At 55.3% G+C, this 18,985-nt stretch overlaps 3 protein-coding genes across 12 annotated transcripts in view; 2 read left to right on the top strand and 1 right to left on the bottom strand.

Moving 5' to 3' along the window:
- The window catches only part of TCF3 (transcription factor 3), a 46,837-nt gene extending 43,957 nt beyond the window's left edge, over positions 1-2,880 (top strand). For 9 of the 10 annotated variants that reach the window (XR_004058623.1, XR_004058622.1, XR_004058624.1 and 6 more), the window contains 2 exons: positions 317-462; positions 801-2,880. Coding sequence is in view for 6 of the 10 variants with exons in the window: in XM_030935026.1 (XP_030790886.1) it covers positions 317-459 (143 nt within the window). In the remaining 4 variants the exon portion in view is untranslated. Of the gene's footprint in view, positions 1-316; positions 463-800 lie in introns of those variants that run through there. The other variant, XR_004058626.1, reaches the window with a different exon arrangement.
- The window catches only part of MIER2 (MIER family member 2), a 993,207-nt gene that overhangs the window by 262,892 nt on the left and 711,330 nt on the right, over positions 1-18,985 (bottom strand). The window lies entirely within an intron of this gene.
- Positions 6,334-14,062, top strand: LOC104671409 (cytochrome b-c1 complex subunit 10). Its single transcript, XM_010374889.2, has 3 exons — positions 6,334-6,490; positions 12,538-12,686; positions 13,895-14,062. Exons 1-2 carry the CDS (start codon positions 6,441-6,443, stop codon positions 12,656-12,658), a joined length of 171 nt encoding a protein of 56 aa, XP_010373191.1. The 5' UTR covers positions 6,334-6,440; the 3' UTR covers positions 12,659-12,686; positions 13,895-14,062.

Here is an 18,985-nt window from a genome sequence, read left to right as displayed (position 1 = left end):
CCCCTCCCCACACCCAGGAGCAGATGCTGGGGTCCTCCTGTGCTTGCCGGCCCCGGGCTCTGTCCGTGTCTCTCTTTGTGACTGGATTCAGACCCAGTGACGTTCCACAGACCCTGTCTGATCCCACTCTCTTCTTTACAACCCGCCCCCCATCTCCCCAGCCTTCTCAAGGAAGGAGGTGAGAGTCGGAAATGCAGGAGGCCACACGTGGAGCCCTGCCCCCACCCCGTCCTCCCTGACATCCGACCCCCGACTCCCACCTCACCTCTTCCTCCTCCCGGGACCGTCTCCCACAGAGCTCTCCCCCTCCCCCCAGAGCGGAACCTGAATCCCAAAGCAGCTTGTTTGAAGCGGCGAGAAGAGGAAAAGGTGTCGGGCGTGGTTGGAGACCCCCAGATGGTGCTGTCAGCTGCCCACCCAGGCCTGAGCGAAGCCCACAATCCCGCCGGGCACATGTGAAAGGTATGCCTCCGTGGGACGAGCCACCCACTCTCAGCCCTGTGCGCCGGGCCCAGAACAGCCACTCGAGACCCCAGGCTTCGTCCACGTCCACACCTCACACACCTGTTGTCAGCATTGAGTCAACACCAGCCTGACGAGGTTCGGAGCGATGGGGGCGACCAGGGTGACACTGGGTCCAGGCGCTCCCTGGGACCCTGGCCCACCCCTCCCTGGCCTCGCTGCCCCCGTCCCCGAATCTCAGCCACCGTGTCACCCTGTGGCGTGCCCTGTGGATCCTGAAACTGCGTCTTGGCCCTGTTGCCTGGGCTGACGGGACCTTGTTTGTTTGTTTTTTCCAGTAAACAAAACCTGACAGCGAGCAACAAAACACACACTTTGTCAGAAAAGAAAAAAAATGCCTTAACTATAAAAAGTGGAGAAATGGAAACATGTCACTCGAGGGGCTGCTGTGGAGACCCGGCTTATGCTTCAAAAGCCACCAGCAAATCGTGCCTAAGCCTAATTTTTTTTTTAAGGAAAATAAAAAGAACATTAGTTATAAGATTTTTTTTTTTTTTTCTTAATGTAGATGAAAATTAGCAAGGATGCTGCCTTTGGTCTCTGGTTTTTTTTAAGCTTTTTTTTGCATATGTTTTGTAAGCAAATTTTTTTGTATAAAAGTCCCGTGTCTCGCTATTTCTGCTGCTGTTTCTAGACTGAGCATTGCATTTCCTGATCAACCAGATGATTAAACGTTGTATTAAAAAGACCCCGTGTAAACCTGAGCCCCCCCGCCCCCCCGGAAGCCACTGCATACAGACAGAACGGGGACAGGCGGCGGGTCTTTTGTTTTTTTGATGTTGGGGTTCTCCTCTTGGTTTTGTCACGTGGAAAGCGATGCGTGGGCGTTCCCGATGAAGGCACCTTGGAGCTTCCCTGCCACATCCTCTCCCCTCAGGAAGGGGGCTGACCTGGGCTTGGGGGAAGGGACGTCAGCAAGGTGGCTCTGACCCTCCCAGGTGACTCTGCCAAGCAGCTCTGGCCCCCAGGGCTACTCCACACGATGTCCTCCCCAGGCCCCCATAAGCTGCTCTCCCTTGGAACCTGCACACTTCTCTGAAATGGGGCATTTTCTTGGGACCAGTAACTCTTGGCATGGGGACCACACCCTGGAGCTGGGTGCTGGGGACCCTCCTGGACACCCTGTCCTTCACTCCTTTGCCCCAGGGACCCAGGCTCGTGCTCTGAACTCTGACTGAGGGGACGCGGCTCAGGAGCCATCACAGGACCCCCCACCCCCACCCCAGCATGTCCCCATTACACCAGAGGGCCATCGTGATGTAGACAGGATGCCAGGGCCCTGGCCGGTCTCCCGCAACACTAGGGAGCATCCCTGGGCCTGGGGCCGTACCTGCTGCCCTCCCTCTGTGGGGCCCAAGGGCAGGAGTGGCTGGAGCCAGGAGACTGTGCTGGTCTGAGCCCCACGAAGGCCTTGGGCTGCGCAACCCGGGTGCAGAACCAGCAGGGTGGTCCCTCGGGCCCATCTGTGTCCTGTGTCCCAGCACCCAGGCCTCTGTCCAGCTCCCCTTTTCTGGTCTCTTGCCATGAGGGTAACCAGCTCTTCCCAGCCGTCTGGGGACTGTCCTGGGTTTAAAACTGCAAGTCTCCTACCCCGAGATTCCGTTCACTTCCACACCAACTAGGGTGATGGTCACTGTGGCACCCAGGTGTGGGCTGGGCTAGCTGGGCACCTTCATGTGCTCTTTATGGCCCTCCCTGCATTGAGGCCTTGCGGACCCCCGGCCTGGCTGTGCTCACTCCGGCAGCAGGTCAGGCGTCTGCCCCTGTGCTACCCCTGAGACTCCCACCATTAGCCCCAGGAGAGCCTGGACTGCCTGACTCCCCTCCCCAGACTTGCTGGGGAGCCTGGGCCCCATGGCAGATTCAAGGGAAACCGCAAGGCCAGCTCAAGGCCTGGGATCTGCCCCTAGTCCAGGCCAGGTGGAGGGGAGGGGCTGTCTGCCACTCCCCCTTCTCTGGGTAAGGTTTCCCCTGTGCCCTGGGGATTTGGTCTCTTAGGGAACCTGCCTCTGTCTCCCTCTTGTTTTGATCCTGGCCCTGCCCCTAGGTCTGGGTGGGCAGTGGCCCAGTAGCCTCTGGAACTGTGTGTTCTGCATAGAATTTAAACGAGATTCACCCAGCGCCAGGAGGAAGAAACAGCAGTTCTGGGGAACCACAATTATGGGGGGGGGGGGGGGGTGTGCTCTGAGTGCCTCAAGATGGTTTTCAAGAAAATTTTTTTAAAGAAAATAATTTTATACGTGTCAACACAGCTGGCTGGATTATTGGGACTTTTAAACGATCCTCTTTAAAGTGGATTCAGAGACCTGTCCTGTATATAACAGCACTGTAGCAATAAATGTGACATTTTATAACGATGCTCTGCAGTCCCTGGATTCTTTCTGGTGTCACATGTTTAGGAAGGGAAGTAGGGGGCAGGGTCAGAGGTCTTGCCCTAAACTCTCGGCCCCTGACGTTCACCTTGGTGGGTACAGCAAGGACCGTGGTCTGCCCTGTGCACTGGGCCTCCTTGAAGTCACTCCTCATTCTGAGGGGCCCACAGCTCCCAGGGCAGCTGGGAACCTGCACCTGTACCCAGGGCTCCAGGCCACCTGGAAGCAGGATTGGCTTCCGGAGAAAAGCAACTCCCTGGGGGCTGCACTTGGGCACATAGGAACCACCCAGGACCTGTGGTCCTCCCAGCCCAAGGGCTCCCGATCTCCCAACGTCCCCGTGGGCTGTTGGAACCCGCTTCACTCCCTCTTCCTGCTCCCGAAGTCTGAGCCTTGTCACTGCCCCTCTGAAACCTTCCACGGCCCCCTGTTGCAGGCAGCATCAACTTCGCACTCCTTAGTGGGGCATTCGTGACTTCCTCCACAACTGGACACCCACGGAACCCATGGACGAGGCTCTCTGGGGGGAAGAGGTGTGGCAGGACCCGTCGGGGCACTGCTCATCCTAAAGTGCCCACTGGCATCTGCTGCTGTGCCCAGAGGCTTCCCTGTTCTATCTCTTCGAGGACACAGCTGGACTGCCCTGCTCCCCTATGGGGTTGGGGTGGAAGGAGTGCCGCCTTGGCCACTTGAGGGGGGTGGCCCACAGGAGAGAGCCCTTTGGTGCACAAGTGCCTTAGGGAGAAAGGCGAGCACAGTGACTCATGCCTGTCATCCCAGCACTTCAGGTGGCTGAGGTGGGAGGATCGTCTGAGGCCAGGAGTTCCAGTCCTGCCTGGGCAACATAGTGAGACCCCATGTCTATTTTTTTTTAAGGGGAAGAGAGTGGCCAGGAGTTGACAGAAGGTGCTGAGGGAGCCCTGTCCACCACTCAGCACCCAGCTCGCCTCTACATTCATGCTGGAAAACAACTTTTAAAATATGCATTGGCCGGGCGCGGTGGCTCACACCTGTCATCCCACCACTTTGGGAGGCTGAGGCAGGTGGATCACTTGAGGTCGGGAGTTTGAGACCAGCCTGGCCAACATGGTGAAACCCCGTCTCTACTAAAAATACAAAAATTAGCCAGGCATGGTGATGCATACCCGTAATCCCAGCTACTTGGGAGACTGAGGCAGGAGAATAGCTTGAACCCAGGAGGCGGGGATTGCAGAGAGCTGAGATTGCACCACTGCATTCTACCCTGGGCGAGAGAGCAAGACTGTCTCAAAAAATTAAAATTAAATTGGTTGTGCCTGGTGACAAACACTTGTAGTCCCAGCTACTTAGGAGGCTGAGGTGGGAGGATCACTTGAGACCAGGAGCTTGCAGTGGCAGTGAACTGTGATTGCACCACTGCACTCCAGCCTAGGCAAGAGAGCTACACCAGACCCTGTCTCAGAAACGTGGAGGGGCATCCAGATGGCCCAACAAAATAACAAAAACCGGCTCAAGAAACAAAAAAGGAAGCTCTATGTCATGTTGAACGGCTTTAGGCACAGCTGGGTCCAGGCATCATTACAAATCTCTCTCCATCTCCCAGCTCTTGTTTATATCACTCTCATTCTTTGGTGAATTTTTTTTTTCTTTTTTTTTTTTTGAGATGCAGTTTCACTCTTGTTTCCAGGCTGGAGTGCAATGGCGTGATCTCAGCTCACCACCACAACCTCCGCCTCCCGGGTTTTCAAGCGATTCTCCTGCCGCAGCCTCCCGAGTAGCTGGAATTACAGGCATCCGTCACCATGTCTGGCTAATTTTGTATTTTTAACAGAGATGGGGTTTCTCATGTTGGTCAGGCTGGTCTCGAACTCCTGACCTCAGGTGATCCGCCTGCCTGGACCTCCCAAAGTGCTGGGATCACAGGTGTGAGCCACTGCGCCCGGTCCCTGGTGAACTCTTACTAAACTGTGGCATCTGGAAACTGGGCTGACATTCCAGCCCTTGTGTTCCTGTCCTTTCTCTTAATAGTCTTTATGTCAGACCCTGCATCCCACTTTTTAAAGTTTCCACTAATGGGAAGAGTCTTATTCAGGTGTTCTCTGATCCCAAGCTCAAAAACCCCAAGGCAACTGGAAAGTTCTACAAACAACGCCCAGGGCTGGGCCTGGTGGCTCACGCCTGTAATCCCAGCACTTTGGGAGGCTGAAGTGGGTGGATCACTTGAGGTCAGGAGTTCAAAACCAGCCTAGCCAACATAGAGAAACCCCATCTCTACAAAAATACAAAAACTAGCTGGGCATGGTAGCACGTGCCTGTAGTCCCAGCTACTTGGGAGGCTGAGGCAGGAGAATCGCTTGAATCCGGGAGGTGGACGTTGCAGTGAGTCGAGATCGCCTCATTGCACTCCAGCCTGGATGACAGAGCGAGACTCCGTCTCAAAAAAAAAAAAAAAGAAACAGTGCCCAGACTGTGGTGTCCAAAACCTATTTCCGGCTCCCACCCTGAGTCCTTGACCAGGGATGGGGATGGGTTAGCACCTGCAGCCCCCGAGACAGCTGCAGGCTTGGAGAGTACCGAGGGCCGACCCCAGCAGGACAGGCCAGGCTGGGCAGACGAACCCATGGTGTCCATTCCTTATCACAAGGCCTGCAAATGACGCTGGCGCCCCAGAGACAAATCACGCCCAGTTCCCCGTCTAGGTTTTGGCCTTTCCTTTCATGCTGTAAAGGTGCCTGGGGGTCAGGCAGTCCAGGAGGGCTTCCTGAGGGAGGCGACTCTTCAAAATGGGGGAAAAGACAGAAAAGTGCCATGGCAGTGTATGGGAATATGCCCCTCTTCCTTCTGCCCACACCGGCCCGGTGTGCATGGGGAGGCTGGAAGCTGAGTGGACATGTACGGTGCTGCGCCGGTTGTGCAGAGGAAGCAGGGACTGGAGAAAGGCGAGCCCAAGCGAGCCTGTGCGGTGGAAAGGAGGAGGCAGAAGGACCTGCCTGTCATCAGCTAAGACCATCCAGAGACGTTCACCGTGCAAGCAGCCAGGCCTCCCTCTGCTGCCTGAATGAGGAATCACCCAGGCTCGCAAACGAAAACCTGCAAAGTGATTTCCGACAGAGCCTCCAAGCAACGGCAGCTTTGAGGCTCAGGGAAGCACTGCCGCTCGGCCAAAGTCCTACAGCGAATCAGGAACAACGCCTGACGCCTCCAAAAGTGGGCTCCAGACCCAGCTCTTCCCTTCTGTGTGACTCTGGGCAAGACCCTACCCCGCTGGACGCCCTGGCACATGCTAGGTGCATAAAATCAATGGCAGGTAGCCCCGTGGAACCCAGAGGCAAAACCAGCCGCCAGACCACGTGGCCAAAAAAGCCCCGCCCTAACCCCGCCCACTCCGGGCCACCTCTCCCTGGTCGTCCAACCCTCGCCGGAAGTTACTGTAAGCGGCTTCCGGGTCTGCGCGCACAGCGGCGGATTTTTCCCCCCTTCCCTGCGCGCCTGCGCGCCTCGGTCGCGCCTGCGCAGTGTGGCCGGGTCGGCCGGACAGGGTCACCCTGAGGGTGCGACTCCGCCGCGATGGTGACCCGGTTCCTGGGCCCGCGCTACGGGCAGCTGGTCAAGAACTGGTGAGGACGTCGCCCCGCGGCCCCATCCGCGCTCCCGCCTCGGCCCACCCCCGCGCCGCTGCGTTCCGTGTTTGTGCGCGTTTCCGGGGGCTGGGCCAGGCCCAGGTCCCTTGTTGTCCTCGGTGACAGAGGGGGAAACCGAGGCCGAGAGGCGGAGCGGCGCGTCCCGGCGTGAACGGGACGTAGCGGACCCAAGGCCGAACCCCGGCATGCCTGGCTCCGCGGCTAGGCCCCTCCAAGCCTCAGTTTCCCCGTCTCTACCGGGGGGTCCGGGTGGTGACCCCTTGAACGGAAACACCCAGAAGGCGCTGAGCCCCGATCCCCAGCCCAGCACTCGCGGCATCTTCGGCCTTTGCCATTATTTTGTTTTTTATGATTTTTTTTTTTTTTTTTTTTTGAGACGGAATCTCACTGTGTCGCCCAGGCTGGAGTGCTGTGGCCGGATCTCAGCTCACTGCAAGCTCCGCCTCCCGGGTTCACGCCATTCTCCTGCCTCAGCCTCCCGGGTAGCTGGGACTACAGGCGCCGCCACCTCGCCCGGCTAGTTTTTTGTAGTTTTTAGTAGAGACGGGGTTTCACCATGTTAGCCAGGATGGGCTCGATCTGCTGACCTCGTGATCCGCCCGTCTCGGCCTCCCAAAGTGCTGGGATTACAGGCTTGAGCTACCGCGCCCGGCCTGTTTTTTATGATTTTTAACAAGGAACGTGAAAGCTGCAGCTGTGCCTGATCCCACGTGGGCAGCTGGCTGGCATAGGGGTGGCCCCCATAGAAGCCGGGCTGGGGGGTCCTCCGTAGGGTTGTCTCGTGTTTCCACGTGGGTTGCTAAGAAGCAAGGCCTGGCTGGGTGCGGTGGCTCCCGCCTGTGATCCCAGCGCTTTGGGAGGCTGAGGCGGCCAGATCACCTGAGGTCAGGGGTTCGAGACCAGCCTGGCCAACATAGTGAAACCTCCGTCTCTACTAAAAATGCAAAAATTAGCCAGGCCTGGTGGCTGTTGCCTCTAATCCCAGCTACTTGGGAGGCTGAGGAAGGAGAATTGCTTGAACCCGGGAGGCGGAGGTTGCAGTGAGCCGAGATTGCACCACTGCACGCCAGCCTGGGTGACAGAGCAAGACTCTGTCCCAAAAAGAAAAAAGAAAAAAAAAAGCAGCAGGGCCTTAGCCAGGCACAGTGGCCCTGGCCTGTGATCCCAGTGCTTTGGGAGGCCCGGGCAGGAGAATCACTTGAGCCTGGGAGTTCAAGACCAGCCTGGACAACACAACAAAACCCCATCTCTACAAAACAAAAAATTACCAGGGCATGGTGGCGCCTGTCTGCAGTCCCAGCTACTGGGGAGGCTAAGGTGGGAGGATCGTTTGAGTCTGGGAATTTGAGACCCGCCTAGGCAACACAGCAAGACCCTATCTCTACAAATAATTTAAAGCTGCTGGGCACAGTGGCTCACGCCTGTAATCCTAGCACTTTGGGAGGCCGAGGCGGGCGAATCACCTGAGGTCAGGAGTTCGAGACCAGCCTGGCCAACATAGAGAAACCCCGTCTCTACTAAAACCACAAAAAATTAGCCAGGTGTGGTGGCGGGCAACTGTAATCCCAGCTACTTGGGAGGCTGAGGCGGGAGAATCACTTCAACCCGGGAGGTGGAAGTTGCAGTGAGCCAGGATTGCACCATTGCACTCCAGCCTCGGCAACAAGAGTGAATGTCTGGAAAAAAAAAAAAAAAAAAAGGTACAGCCGGGCGTGGTGGCTGACACCTGTAATCCTAGCACTTTGGGAGGCTAAGGTGGGCTGATCACCTGAGGTCAAGAGTTTGAGATCAGCCCGGCTAACATGTTGAAACCCTGTCTCTACTAAAAATACAAAATTAGCCAGGCATGATGGCACGTGCCTGTAATCCCAGCTACTTGGGAGGCTGAAGCAGGAGAATCGCTCAAAGCCAGGAGGTGGAGGTTACGGTGAGCTGAGATTGCGCCAGTTTACTCCAGCCTGGGCAACAAGAGCGAAACTCCGTTTCTAAAAAAGAAAAAAGCAAAGGCTTATGATTGGCAGTGTGTCTGGAAGCCAGAACATACTTCCTCCGTCCCAGACTGGGGGACAGGTTGGGGACAGGGTCTGGACAGTGGAGCTGACGGGGACCATCAAGGGGAACGTGATAGTGGCGTTTTATAGCGTGGGTAACTCAGGCCTGGGATGAGGAAGCCTGCTCCTAGCTGAGAACCCAGCAGCCTGTAGTAGCCAACGCAGCCCCTCCTGGGTGCAGCAGGTCCACTTCTGTGCCCAGTCACAGTGGGAACCACCTGTCATCCGTGCTTTCATCCAACAGCAGGCATTTATTGAGCACCTACTATGTGTTAGGGACACGCCAATAGACAGAACCCTTGTGGGCGGACATTCTGGTTGGCAGGCAAGAAGTGAAGAAATGAGACCTGTGGTGTGGCGCTGACCTAAAATAAGTGGGAGAGGAAGGGGTACAGACACCTGCATGCGAGGGGCCGTGCAGGGCTAAGCCACCAGACAGTGGCTTTGGGAGGCCAGGGAGCGGGTCTCATCCCCAGGAGGCACTGTGGGGTTGTATCTCAGAGTCTCAGACTCAGGACTGGGAGGGCCACAGTTCACTAGCTGGGGACCCTGCAGTCCACACCCGTTCTGGGCCCTGCTGGGGCTTGGTTTGAGGAAGGGGTTTTCATGGCGGCGAGGTCGTTGGTCAGTGTGGTCATGGTCTGTACATTCTTCCTCGGTGGCTAGTGGAAATCAGGTTTTGTGGGCGCTTCCCACACTGTCCAAATCCACAGGGTCCTACGTGGGGTGACCAGGATGATAGGGGAGGCGGAGGCCGGCCCACTGGGCATATTTATAAGCAGGCTTCTCTGGTGGTTAATAACCCAGGGCCAGGCGCGGTGGCTCACACCTGTAATCCCAGAACCTTGGGAGGCTGAGGTGGGTGGATCCCTTGAGGTCAGGAGTTTGAGAATAGCCTGGCCAACATGGTGAAACGCTGTCTCTACTAAAAACACAAAAATTACCCGGGCGTGGTGGTGGGCGCCTGTAATCCCAGCTAGCTACGTGGGAGGCTGAGACAGGAGAATCGCTTGAACCCCAGAGGTGGGGGTTGCAGTGAGCCGAAATCGCACCACTGCACTCCAGCCTGGGTGACAGAGGGAGACTCTATCTCAAAATAAATAAATAAATAAAACAAACAAACTTACCCAGAATGCCATCAAGACATAGGTATAAAGATTCCTGCCCTGTTGGTGGCATTTGCCTCTGAGCCAGGTTCCAGGAGCAGCTGTGCGTGCCACGAGCTGTTGAGCAGGCACCTGGCCTGCACTTGGAGAGTGTCTCTGGTGAGGCCCTTGGGGCAATGTGTGCAGGGTTCGTTCATCCGCCTTCTCTGCCTCCAGGAGGAGCACCCCTTGGCCACCCCAACATCCCAGCTATGTGATTCGCTGTGATCCAGGGAGGTGAATCGGATTTTTTTTTTTTTCCGAGACATAGTCTCACTGTCGCCCAGGCTAGAGGGCAGTGGTGCGATCTCGGCTCACTGCAAGCGCCACTTATAGAGTTCAAGTGATTCTCCTGCCTCAGCCTCCCCAGTAGCTGGGACTACAGGTGGGCACCACCACACCTGGCTAATTTTTGTATTTTTAGTAGAGATGAAGTTTCACCATGTTGGCCAGGCTGGTCTTGAATTCCTGACCTCAGGTGATCCACCCCTCTCGGCCTCCCGAAGTGCTGGGATTACAGGCGTGAACCACCATGCCCTGCCTGGAATTGGATTTTAATTTCAGCCCTCTGTTGGCCAGCAGTGCTGTGTATATAAGAAATGGTCTCCTGGCCGGGCGCAGTGGCTCAAGCCTGTAATCCCAGCACTTTGGGAGGCCAAGGCGGGTGGATCACGAGGTCAGGAGATTGAGACCATCGTGGCTAACACGGTGAAACCCCATCTCTACTAAAAATACAAAAAACTAGCCGGGCGTGGTGGCGGGCGCCTGTAGTCCCAGCTACTTGCGAGGCTGAGGCAGGAGAATGGCGTGAACCTGGGAGGTGGAGCCTGCAGTGAGCTGAGATCCGGCCACTACACTCCAGCCTGGGCGACAGAGCGAGACTCCGTGTCAAAAAAAGAAAGAAAGAAATGGGCCGGGCGCGGTGGAAGCCTGTAATCCCAGCACTTTGGGAGGCCGAGACGGGCGGATCACGGGGTCAGGAGATCGAGACCATCCTGGCTAACACGGTGAAACCCCGTCTCTACTAAAAAATACAAAAAACTAGCCGGGCGAGGAGGCGGGCGCCTGTAGTCCCAGCTACTCGGGAGGCTGAGGCAGGAGAATGGCGTGAACCCAGGAGGTGGAGCTTGCAGTGAGCTGAGATCTGGCCACTGCACTCCAGCCTGGGCGACAGAGCGAGACTCCGTCTCAAAAAAAATAAAAATAAAAAATAAAAAAAATAAAGAAATAGTCTCCCAAAATTAGCCGCTTAAACCAGCAAATACTCCTTACCTCACAGTTTCAGTGGGTGCGCTGCGCCGACTCCTCAGGCTCTCTCGTGAGGCTGCAGTGTCATCCGAGAGCGGGACTGGGCAGATCCGTTTCCGAGATCCTTCATGGGGTTGTTGGCTGGGTTCACTTCCTTCTTAGCTGGAGGCTGCCATCAGTTCTCTGCCACATGGGTCCCTTCGTAGGGCAGCTCACAGCATGGCAGCTGGCTTCTCCAGAGGCAGCTAGAGGGTGCACAAAGGTGCCCAGGATGGAAGCCAGTCTTTTTCTTTTTCTTTTTTTTTTTTTTTTTGAGATGGAGTGTCACTTTGTCACCCTGACTAGAGTGCAGTGGTGCAATCTCGGCTCACTGCAACCTCCGCAAGCTATTCCCCCACCTCAGCCTCCCGAGTAGCTGGGATTACAGGCATCCACTACCACACCCAGCTAATTTTTGTATTTTTGTAGAGATGAGGTTTCACCATGTTGGCCAGGCTGGTCTTGAATTCCTGACCTCTGGTGATCTGCCCACCTTGGCCTCCCGAAGTGCTGGGATTACAGGCATGAACCATCACGCCCAGCCTCTTTTTTTTTTAATTTTAATTTTAATTTTTTTTGAGATATGGTCTCATATTCACCCAGGCTGGAAGGCAGTGGTGTAGTCACGGTTCACTGCAACCTCTGATTCCTGGGCTCAAGAGGTCCTCCTGCCCCAGCTTCCCTAGTAGCTGGGACTGCTGGCATGTGCCACCACACCCGGCTAATTTTTTTTTAATTTTGTGTAGAGATGGGGTCTCTGTTGTCCAGGCTGGTCTCAAACTCCTAGGCTCAAGTGAGCCTCCTGCCTCAACCTCCCAAAGGGCTGGTATTTCCCTTCTGAGCCTCCATACCTGAAGCCAGTCTTTTCTCACCTGGCCTCAGCAGTGAGGCCCCATCGCTCGTGCTGCGTTCTGCGCATTAGAAGCCTGTGCCCAAGTTCACACTGTGCGAGGGCGTGAATGCCGGCAGGTGGGCTTGCTGGGCCTTCCTAGAATCTGCTGGTCCCAGGAAACTTGGGGGAGCTCCCACAGCACGTGCCGTGGTGGGCAAGAGCGTGGGCTTGGCACCCAAGGCCTTGATCCTCACCAGCTGTGTGGCCTCAGGTGAGGGCCTCACCCTGTCTGTTCTTTGGTGTCCTCACCTGGGAGCAGGGACTGCGATGGTGGCACTTCCCTGAGTCCTGCAGCTGTGGCGGGGATGGATGGATTTCTGCAGACTGCAGCAGGCCAGACCCATCATCATGGTGGCTGGAAACTTGCAAACACCTACACATGCCCCAGGCCCAGCCTCCCGCCAGCAGCGCTCCCACCCCGGGAGCCCCTGGAGCAGTTACTGGAGATGCAGAAGCCCAGCTTCCTGAGGGCCAGCAGTGTGGGCAGGGCCTGTGCTGTTGGTGCCAACCCGCAGGGCCCACAGCACTTGGTGGACACAGGTGCCAGGCCCACGCCTCAGCCATCACCGCTGGGGCCAGGGCTGGGGCAGGAGAGGCTCTTGGAGAAGGCGTCCAGAGCAGGCCTGACCATCCCCTCTCCTCTCACAGGATCCCGACGGTCTACACGTGGGGCGCCGTGGGCACCGTGGGGCTGGTGTGGGCCACCGATTGGCGGCTGATCCTGGACTGGGTACCTTACATCAATGGCAAGTTTAAGAAGGATGATTAATTACACTGGCCCTTCGCACACCCCTCTGGTAAGTTTCAGTAGGCTGTGGTGGGTGCAGTGCATGATGGCCGGATGGTGGCCGAAGAGTGGGTTCTCCAGGCTCCCAGAGCCAGGGCGGCAGGCCTCACTGTTCCCCCTGGAGAGGTCTGCATGGGAGTGGGGCCCTGGGTGCCCTCTCTGGCACCTCCTGCCCACGGGCACAGAACGGTCACCCCACAGCCTTGGATTGTGTGACTGGAGCATGGGCCCTGCCCTCTCTCTGGACAATCTCAGTTAGTCTTTGAGGTACACCCTGCTTCCATCTCAGTGGGCACCCCAGCCTGAACTGGGTGGGGGGCCCATGTTACAGATAGACGGGGACGGTGGAGGCTGGCCCACAGCGGCTGGCCACCCCACGAGCTCTTGCAGGCACCTGTGAAGCCCTGGACACATCCACACGTTTCTCCAGCATGCCAGCTGCCCTCTTCACCACAGTGCCTGTGGCGTCTGCCCAGTGCCCACATGACAGCCCCACGTGGCCCGGCTCTTACACCCCCATTTTCCAGGTGCCAACCTGAGGCCTGAGGCCATGCCACTCTGTTTGAACCTGGCCCTCAGAGCGCTGCACCGGTCTGTATTCCTCCCTGCTGCATAGAGCCTGGGGCCTGTGCCGTGCCGGCGTTCCTGCTAGGCTGCTGTCCTGGGCCACTTGCGCAGCCAGCTTCATATGGAAGGGACATTTTCTTTTTTTTTTTTTTTGAGACGGAGTCTTGCTCTGTTGCCAGGCTGGAATACAGTGGTGGGATCACAGCTCACTGCAACCTCTGCCTTCCGGGTTCAAGCGCTTCTTGTGCCTTAGCCTACCGAGTAGCTGGGACTACAGGTGTGCGCCACCACACACAGCTAATTTTTTTTTTTTTTTTTTTTTTGAGACAGAGTTTTGTTCTTGTTTCCTAGGCTGGAGTGCAGTGGTGTAATTTCGGCTCACTGCAACCTCCACCTCCCGGGTTCAAGCGATTCCCTGCCTCAGCCTCCCAAGTAGCTGGGATTACAGGCATGAGCCACCACACCCAGCTAATTTTGTATTTTTAGTAGAGACGGGGTTTCTCCACGTTAGCCCAGCTGGTCTCGAACTCCCGACCTCAGGTGATGCGCCTGCCTTGGCCTCCCAAAGTATTGGGATACCAGGCATGAGCCACCACACCCGGCCCGGAAAGGACACTTCTACTCACCCTGCCTTATCCGCTCTCCCTCCAGGTGCCTGGTGGCGCCAGCTCCTCCCGCCTCAGCCCCTGCTGCATGTGGAGCAGCCCAAGCCTCAGGATGGACATGAGGAAATCCACAGCTCAACTTCAGACTTCTTATGTTTCTGAAAACAGCTTGGATCTTTTAATTCACGTTGCATTAAACCTCCCTGAAACCTGCTCCGTGCCCAGATGTTGATCATGCTGGTGGCTTGGTTACTGTGACTGTAGCTGGAGTGGCACAGGTGACCCAGGGATCCTTTCAGCTCCAAAATGTTGCGAATCTAGGAGAGTTTCCCAATGGCTGGCAGAAACTGCTTATTTAAAATGTTTCATAAGTAATATCTGCAGTATGTTTATCCATTGCTGCCTTAACAAGTTACCCCACACGTAGTGGCTTAAAGCCACGAACGTTCACTATCTCACCGTCTGTGTCAATCGGGGATTTGGGAGTGATGTATCTGGGTGGTTGTGGCCCAGAGTCTCTCATGAGGTTGCAGGTAAGACATCAGTCAAGACCACTTCATCTGAGGAAGGCTCAACTGGGGCTGGAGGAGCCACTTCCAAACCAGTACCCTCAACTTGGCTGTCGGTGACAGCCGCAGTTCCTTCCCATGGGGACCCCTACACAAAGCTGCTTGAGCATCCTCACAGCATGGCCGCTGCCTTCCCCAGAGCAAGTGAACCAAGGCAGAGGAAGGAGAAAGCCACAGTGCTTCTATGACCCACCCTGAGAAGTGTCACGTGGTCACTTCTGCCACACTGTGTTTATCAGAAGCAAGCCCCTGCGGTCCAGCCCACATGCAAAGGGAGGAGAATGGGGTTCTGTGTTTTGAAGGGAAGAGTATCAGAATTGGTAGACATTTCAAACCATCACGTCAGGGTTACAAAAATGAACAGGCAGGGTGTGGTGGTTCACGCCTGTAATCCCAACACTTTGGGAGGCTGAGGAAGGGGCATCACTTGAACCAGGAGTTCTGTATTAGCCTGGGCAACAAAGAGGCCCCCGTCTCTGATAAAAAGAAAAAAAAATGAAAAAATAAAAATGAACAGGTACAAAAAGAGTATATGGTACAAAGTCACACTCCCTGATACAGCTGCCCAGTTTTTTCCAGTTCTTGCCCATCTCTGAGCCGAGACTGCCCCACTGCACTCCAGCTTGGGCAACAGAGTGAGACTCAAAAAAAAAATAAATAAATCCTTCTAGACATACTCTCTGCATACATAAGTGTATTGATGGAAATAGCTATTGTATCAGTCTGCTAAGGCTGCCATAACAAAATCCCACAGATCTTGCATGGTTCAAACAACAAATTTATTTTACTTATTTTTTTTTAAAGGCAGTCTTGCTCTGTCGCCCAGGCTGGAGTGCTGTGGCATGCTCTTGACTCACCGCAACCTCCGCCTCCTGGGTTCAAGTGATTCTCCTGCCTCATCCTCCTGAGGAGCTGGGATTACAGGCATGCGCCACCACGCCTGGCTAATGTTTTGTATTTTTAGTAGAGATGGGGTTTCACCACGTTGACCAGGTTGGTCTTGAACTCCTGACCTCAGGTGATCCGCCTGCCTCAGCCTCCCAAAGTGCTGGGATTTACAGCTGTGAGCCACCACACCGGGCCTATTTATTTATTTAGTTTTGGAGACGGAGTCTCACTCTGTCACCCAGGCTAGAGTGCAGTTGCATGATCTTGGCTCACTGCAACCTCTGCCTCCAGGGTTCAAGTGATTCTCTTGACTCAGCCTCCCGAGTAGCTGGGATTACAGGTGCTCACCACCACACCCTGCTAATTTTTGTATTTTTAGCAGAGATGGGGTTTTGCCACATGGGCCAGGCTGGTCTTGAAATGACCTCAGGTGATCTGCCCGCCTTGTCTTCCCAAAGTGCTGAGATTACAGGCGGGAACCATGGTGCCTGGCTGGATTTTGTTTTGATTTTTTTTTGTTGTTGTTTTTTGAGACGGAGTCTCGCTCTGTCGCCCGGGCTGGAGTGCAGTGTCACAGTCTCGGCTCACTGCAAGCTCCGCCTCCCGGGTTCACGCCATTCTCCTGCCTCAGCCTCCCAAGTAGCTGGGACTACAGGTGCCCGCTACCACGCCCGGCTAGTTTTTTGTATTTTTAGTAGAGATGGGGTTTCATCACGTTAGCCAGGATGGTCTCGATCTCCTGACCTCATGATCCTCCCGCCTCGGCCTCCCAAAGTGCTGGGATTACAGGCATGAGCCACCGCACCCAGCCTGTTCTGATTTTTAAAAAAACACTGTCCAGGGGTCTGTGCGTGGTGGGTCACGCACCGCTGCACTCCAGCCAGGGTGACAGAGCCAGACTCTGTCTCAAAAAAATATACAAAAATTAAAAAACAACATTTGACTGTAGGCTAAGTATAGTGGCCCACACCTGTAATCCCAGCACTTTGGGAGGCCAAGGCGAGAGGATCGCTGGAGCCCAGAAGTTTAAGGCTGCGGCGAGCTGTGATTGCGCCGCTGCACTCCAGCCTGCGTGGTAGAGTGAGACCCTGTCTCAAAAAAGAAATTGTATGACTTGAGCCCTGAATCTGTACGTTACCAGACCCCACTAGCAATGAGCTTCCCCTGCCTGTTTCTGTGTCTACTGTCCTGGCACTTAAGTCCTGGAAGGGAAGGCAAAGACTTCAGCATGGTGGCACCGAGGCCCTCGCCAGCCCTGGAGGCGACAGGAGCCAACCTGGCTGATGGGGTCCTGTGATTATTGCCACATTTAGTCACTGGACTCGGCTGTAAAGGGGAGCAGTCTCTTGGCCCCATTAGCCATTTATTCAGTCATTTCTTTCTACCAGCATCCACTCGAGGACATTTTCTTTTTTTTTTCTTTTCTTTTTTTTTTTTTTGAGACAGAGTCTTGCTCTGTTGCCCAGGCTGGAGTGCAGTGACACAATCTCGGCTCACTGCAACCTCCGCCTCCCGGGTTCAAGCGATTCTTCTGTCTCAGCCTCCCAAGTAGCTAGGACTGCAGGCGCCTGTCACCACGCCCGGCTAATGTTTTTGTATTTTTTAGTAGAGACGGGGTTTCACTGTGTTAGCCAGGATGGTCTCGATCCCCTGACCTCATGATCCACCCTCCTTGGCCTCCCAAAGTGCTGGGATGACAGGCGTGAGCCACCGCGCCCGGCTGGAATTGGCCATTTTAACGACTATTTTATTTACTTATTTTAGACAAGGTCTCGCTCTATCACCTAGGCTGGAGTGCACTGGCACAATCATAGCACAATTTAAAAAATAATCTTGACTGAGCGTGGTGGCTCACACCTGTAATCCCAGGACTTTGGGAGGCCAAGGCAGGTGGATCACCTGAGGTTGGGAGTTCGAGACCAGCCTGACCAACATGGAGAAACCCCGTCTCTACTAAAAATCCAAAATTAGCCGACGTGGTGGCGGGTGCCTGTAATCCCAGCTACTTGGAAGGCTGGGGCAGGAGAATCGCTTGAACCCGGGAGACGGAGGTTGTAGTGAGCTGAGATCGTGCCATTGCACTCCAGCCGGGGCAACAAGAGTGAAACTCTATCTCCAAAAAAAAAAAGAAAAAATTAAAAATTTAAAAATAAAATAAATAAAAAATAATCTCCCAGCCGGGCGTGGTGGCTCATGCCTGTGATCCCAGCACTTTGGGAGGCTGAGGCAGGCAGATTGCTTGAGCTCAGGAGTTTCTGACCTGCCTGGGCAACATGGTAAGACCCTGTTTCTACTAAAAATACAAAAAATGAGCCAGGCGTGGTGGTGCACGCCTTTGGTCCCAGCTACTTGGGAGGCTGAAGTGGGAGGACTGCTTGAGTCTGAGGGGCAGAGGTTACAGTGAGCCAAGATCACACCACTGCACTCCAACCTGGGCAACAAAGTGAAACCCCGTCTCAAAACATAGTAATAATCTCCCTTGCATGGGGGCAGGTCCTTGCGCTGGCTGCCCTAGCCAAGTACCATGGCTGGTTCTGGGATGTAAATGCCTGGCTTTGAGTCCACGGAATAGACTTTCCTGTCTCCTGGGAGCACTGATTCTTCCACGGCACCCCAAGGCTCTGGGGCCTCGGTGTCAGGCCACTAACCAGCTACTGAGCTTCTCAGGAGACAGACCTGGCTGTTTCACCTCACCTCACCACGAGGTGGGGTGAGCGGCTCATCTGACCATCATCCACCCATCCATCCGGATTTATTCAGTGCTTCTGTGGTCAGCACAACGTCCTGAAACTCCACGTTCCGCCGGCAGCTCACACCTGTAATCCCAGCACTTAGGGAGGCCGAGGCGGGCAGATCACTTGAGGTCAGGAGTTCGAAACCAGCTGGCCAATAAGGTGAAATCCCATCTCTTCTAAAAATTCAAAAAAATTAGCCGGGCGTGGTGGCGGGCACCTTTAATCCCAGCTACTTGGGAGGTAAGGCAGGAGAATTGCTTGAACCTGCGAGGTGGAGGTTGCAGTGAGCCGAGGCCACGCCATTGCACTCCAGCCTGTGCAATAAAGTGAGATTCTGTCTCGATCAGTCAATCAATCAATAAATGAATGTGCCTGTCCTACTCCCTGGAACCTGCAGCTAAAGGGACTTTGAAAATGGGATGAGATCTTCACATGGGAGAGCATCCCAGATTGGGTGGACCCAATGTCAACAAAGGAGTCCTTAGAACCAGGACAGCTTCTCCAGCTGGAGGCAGAGGGGCACAGCAGCTAGACTCAGTCCTTGAACACCTGTGCAGGCCGGCCCAGCCCTAGCCTTGGGAGCGATGCTGTCAGTGGGGGACTGACGGGGTAGCCCACCCGTTTCCATTTCAGGATCCCTCTGACTGGCTGGGGAAGGGGTTAAGAGGAGACAACAGTGGGTGGGCGATTTCGCAGGAAGGTCCTGGAACTCTCCTGACCAGACATGGTGGCTGGACGAAGGTGCAGGGGGTGGAGCAGGGGAGCAGGGGGCCCAGATACCTGGATTTCGAGGGGTCAGAAAGCTACTGGGCAGGGCGTGGTGGCTCACGCCTATAATCCTAGCACTTTGGGAGGCCGAGGTGGGCTGATCACTTGAAGTCAGGAGTTCGAGTCCAGACTGACCAACACGGTGGAACCCCGTCCCTACTAAAAATACAAAAATTA

The sequence above is a fragment of the Rhinopithecus roxellana genome, chromosome 8 (assembly GCF_007565055.1).
Source record: "Rhinopithecus roxellana isolate Shanxi Qingling chromosome 8, ASM756505v1, whole genome shotgun sequence".
NCBI lineage: Eukaryota > Metazoa > Chordata > Mammalia > Primates > Cercopithecidae > Rhinopithecus > Rhinopithecus roxellana.
Note: the sequence above shows the minus strand (reverse complement) of the source record. Positions and strands in the feature narration are given on the sequence as shown.

Bases quoted from the DNA above. Each gene is read 5' to 3' on its own strand.
- LOC104671409 (XM_010374889.2), top strand. From the start codon at position 6,441: ATGGTGACCCGGTTCCTGGGCCCGCGCTACGGGCAGCTGGTCAAGAAC. The intron at 6,491-12,537 runs GTGAGGACGTCG...CTCCTCTCACAG, and splicing joins GGGCAGCTGGTCAAGAACTG to GATCCCGACGGTCTACACGT.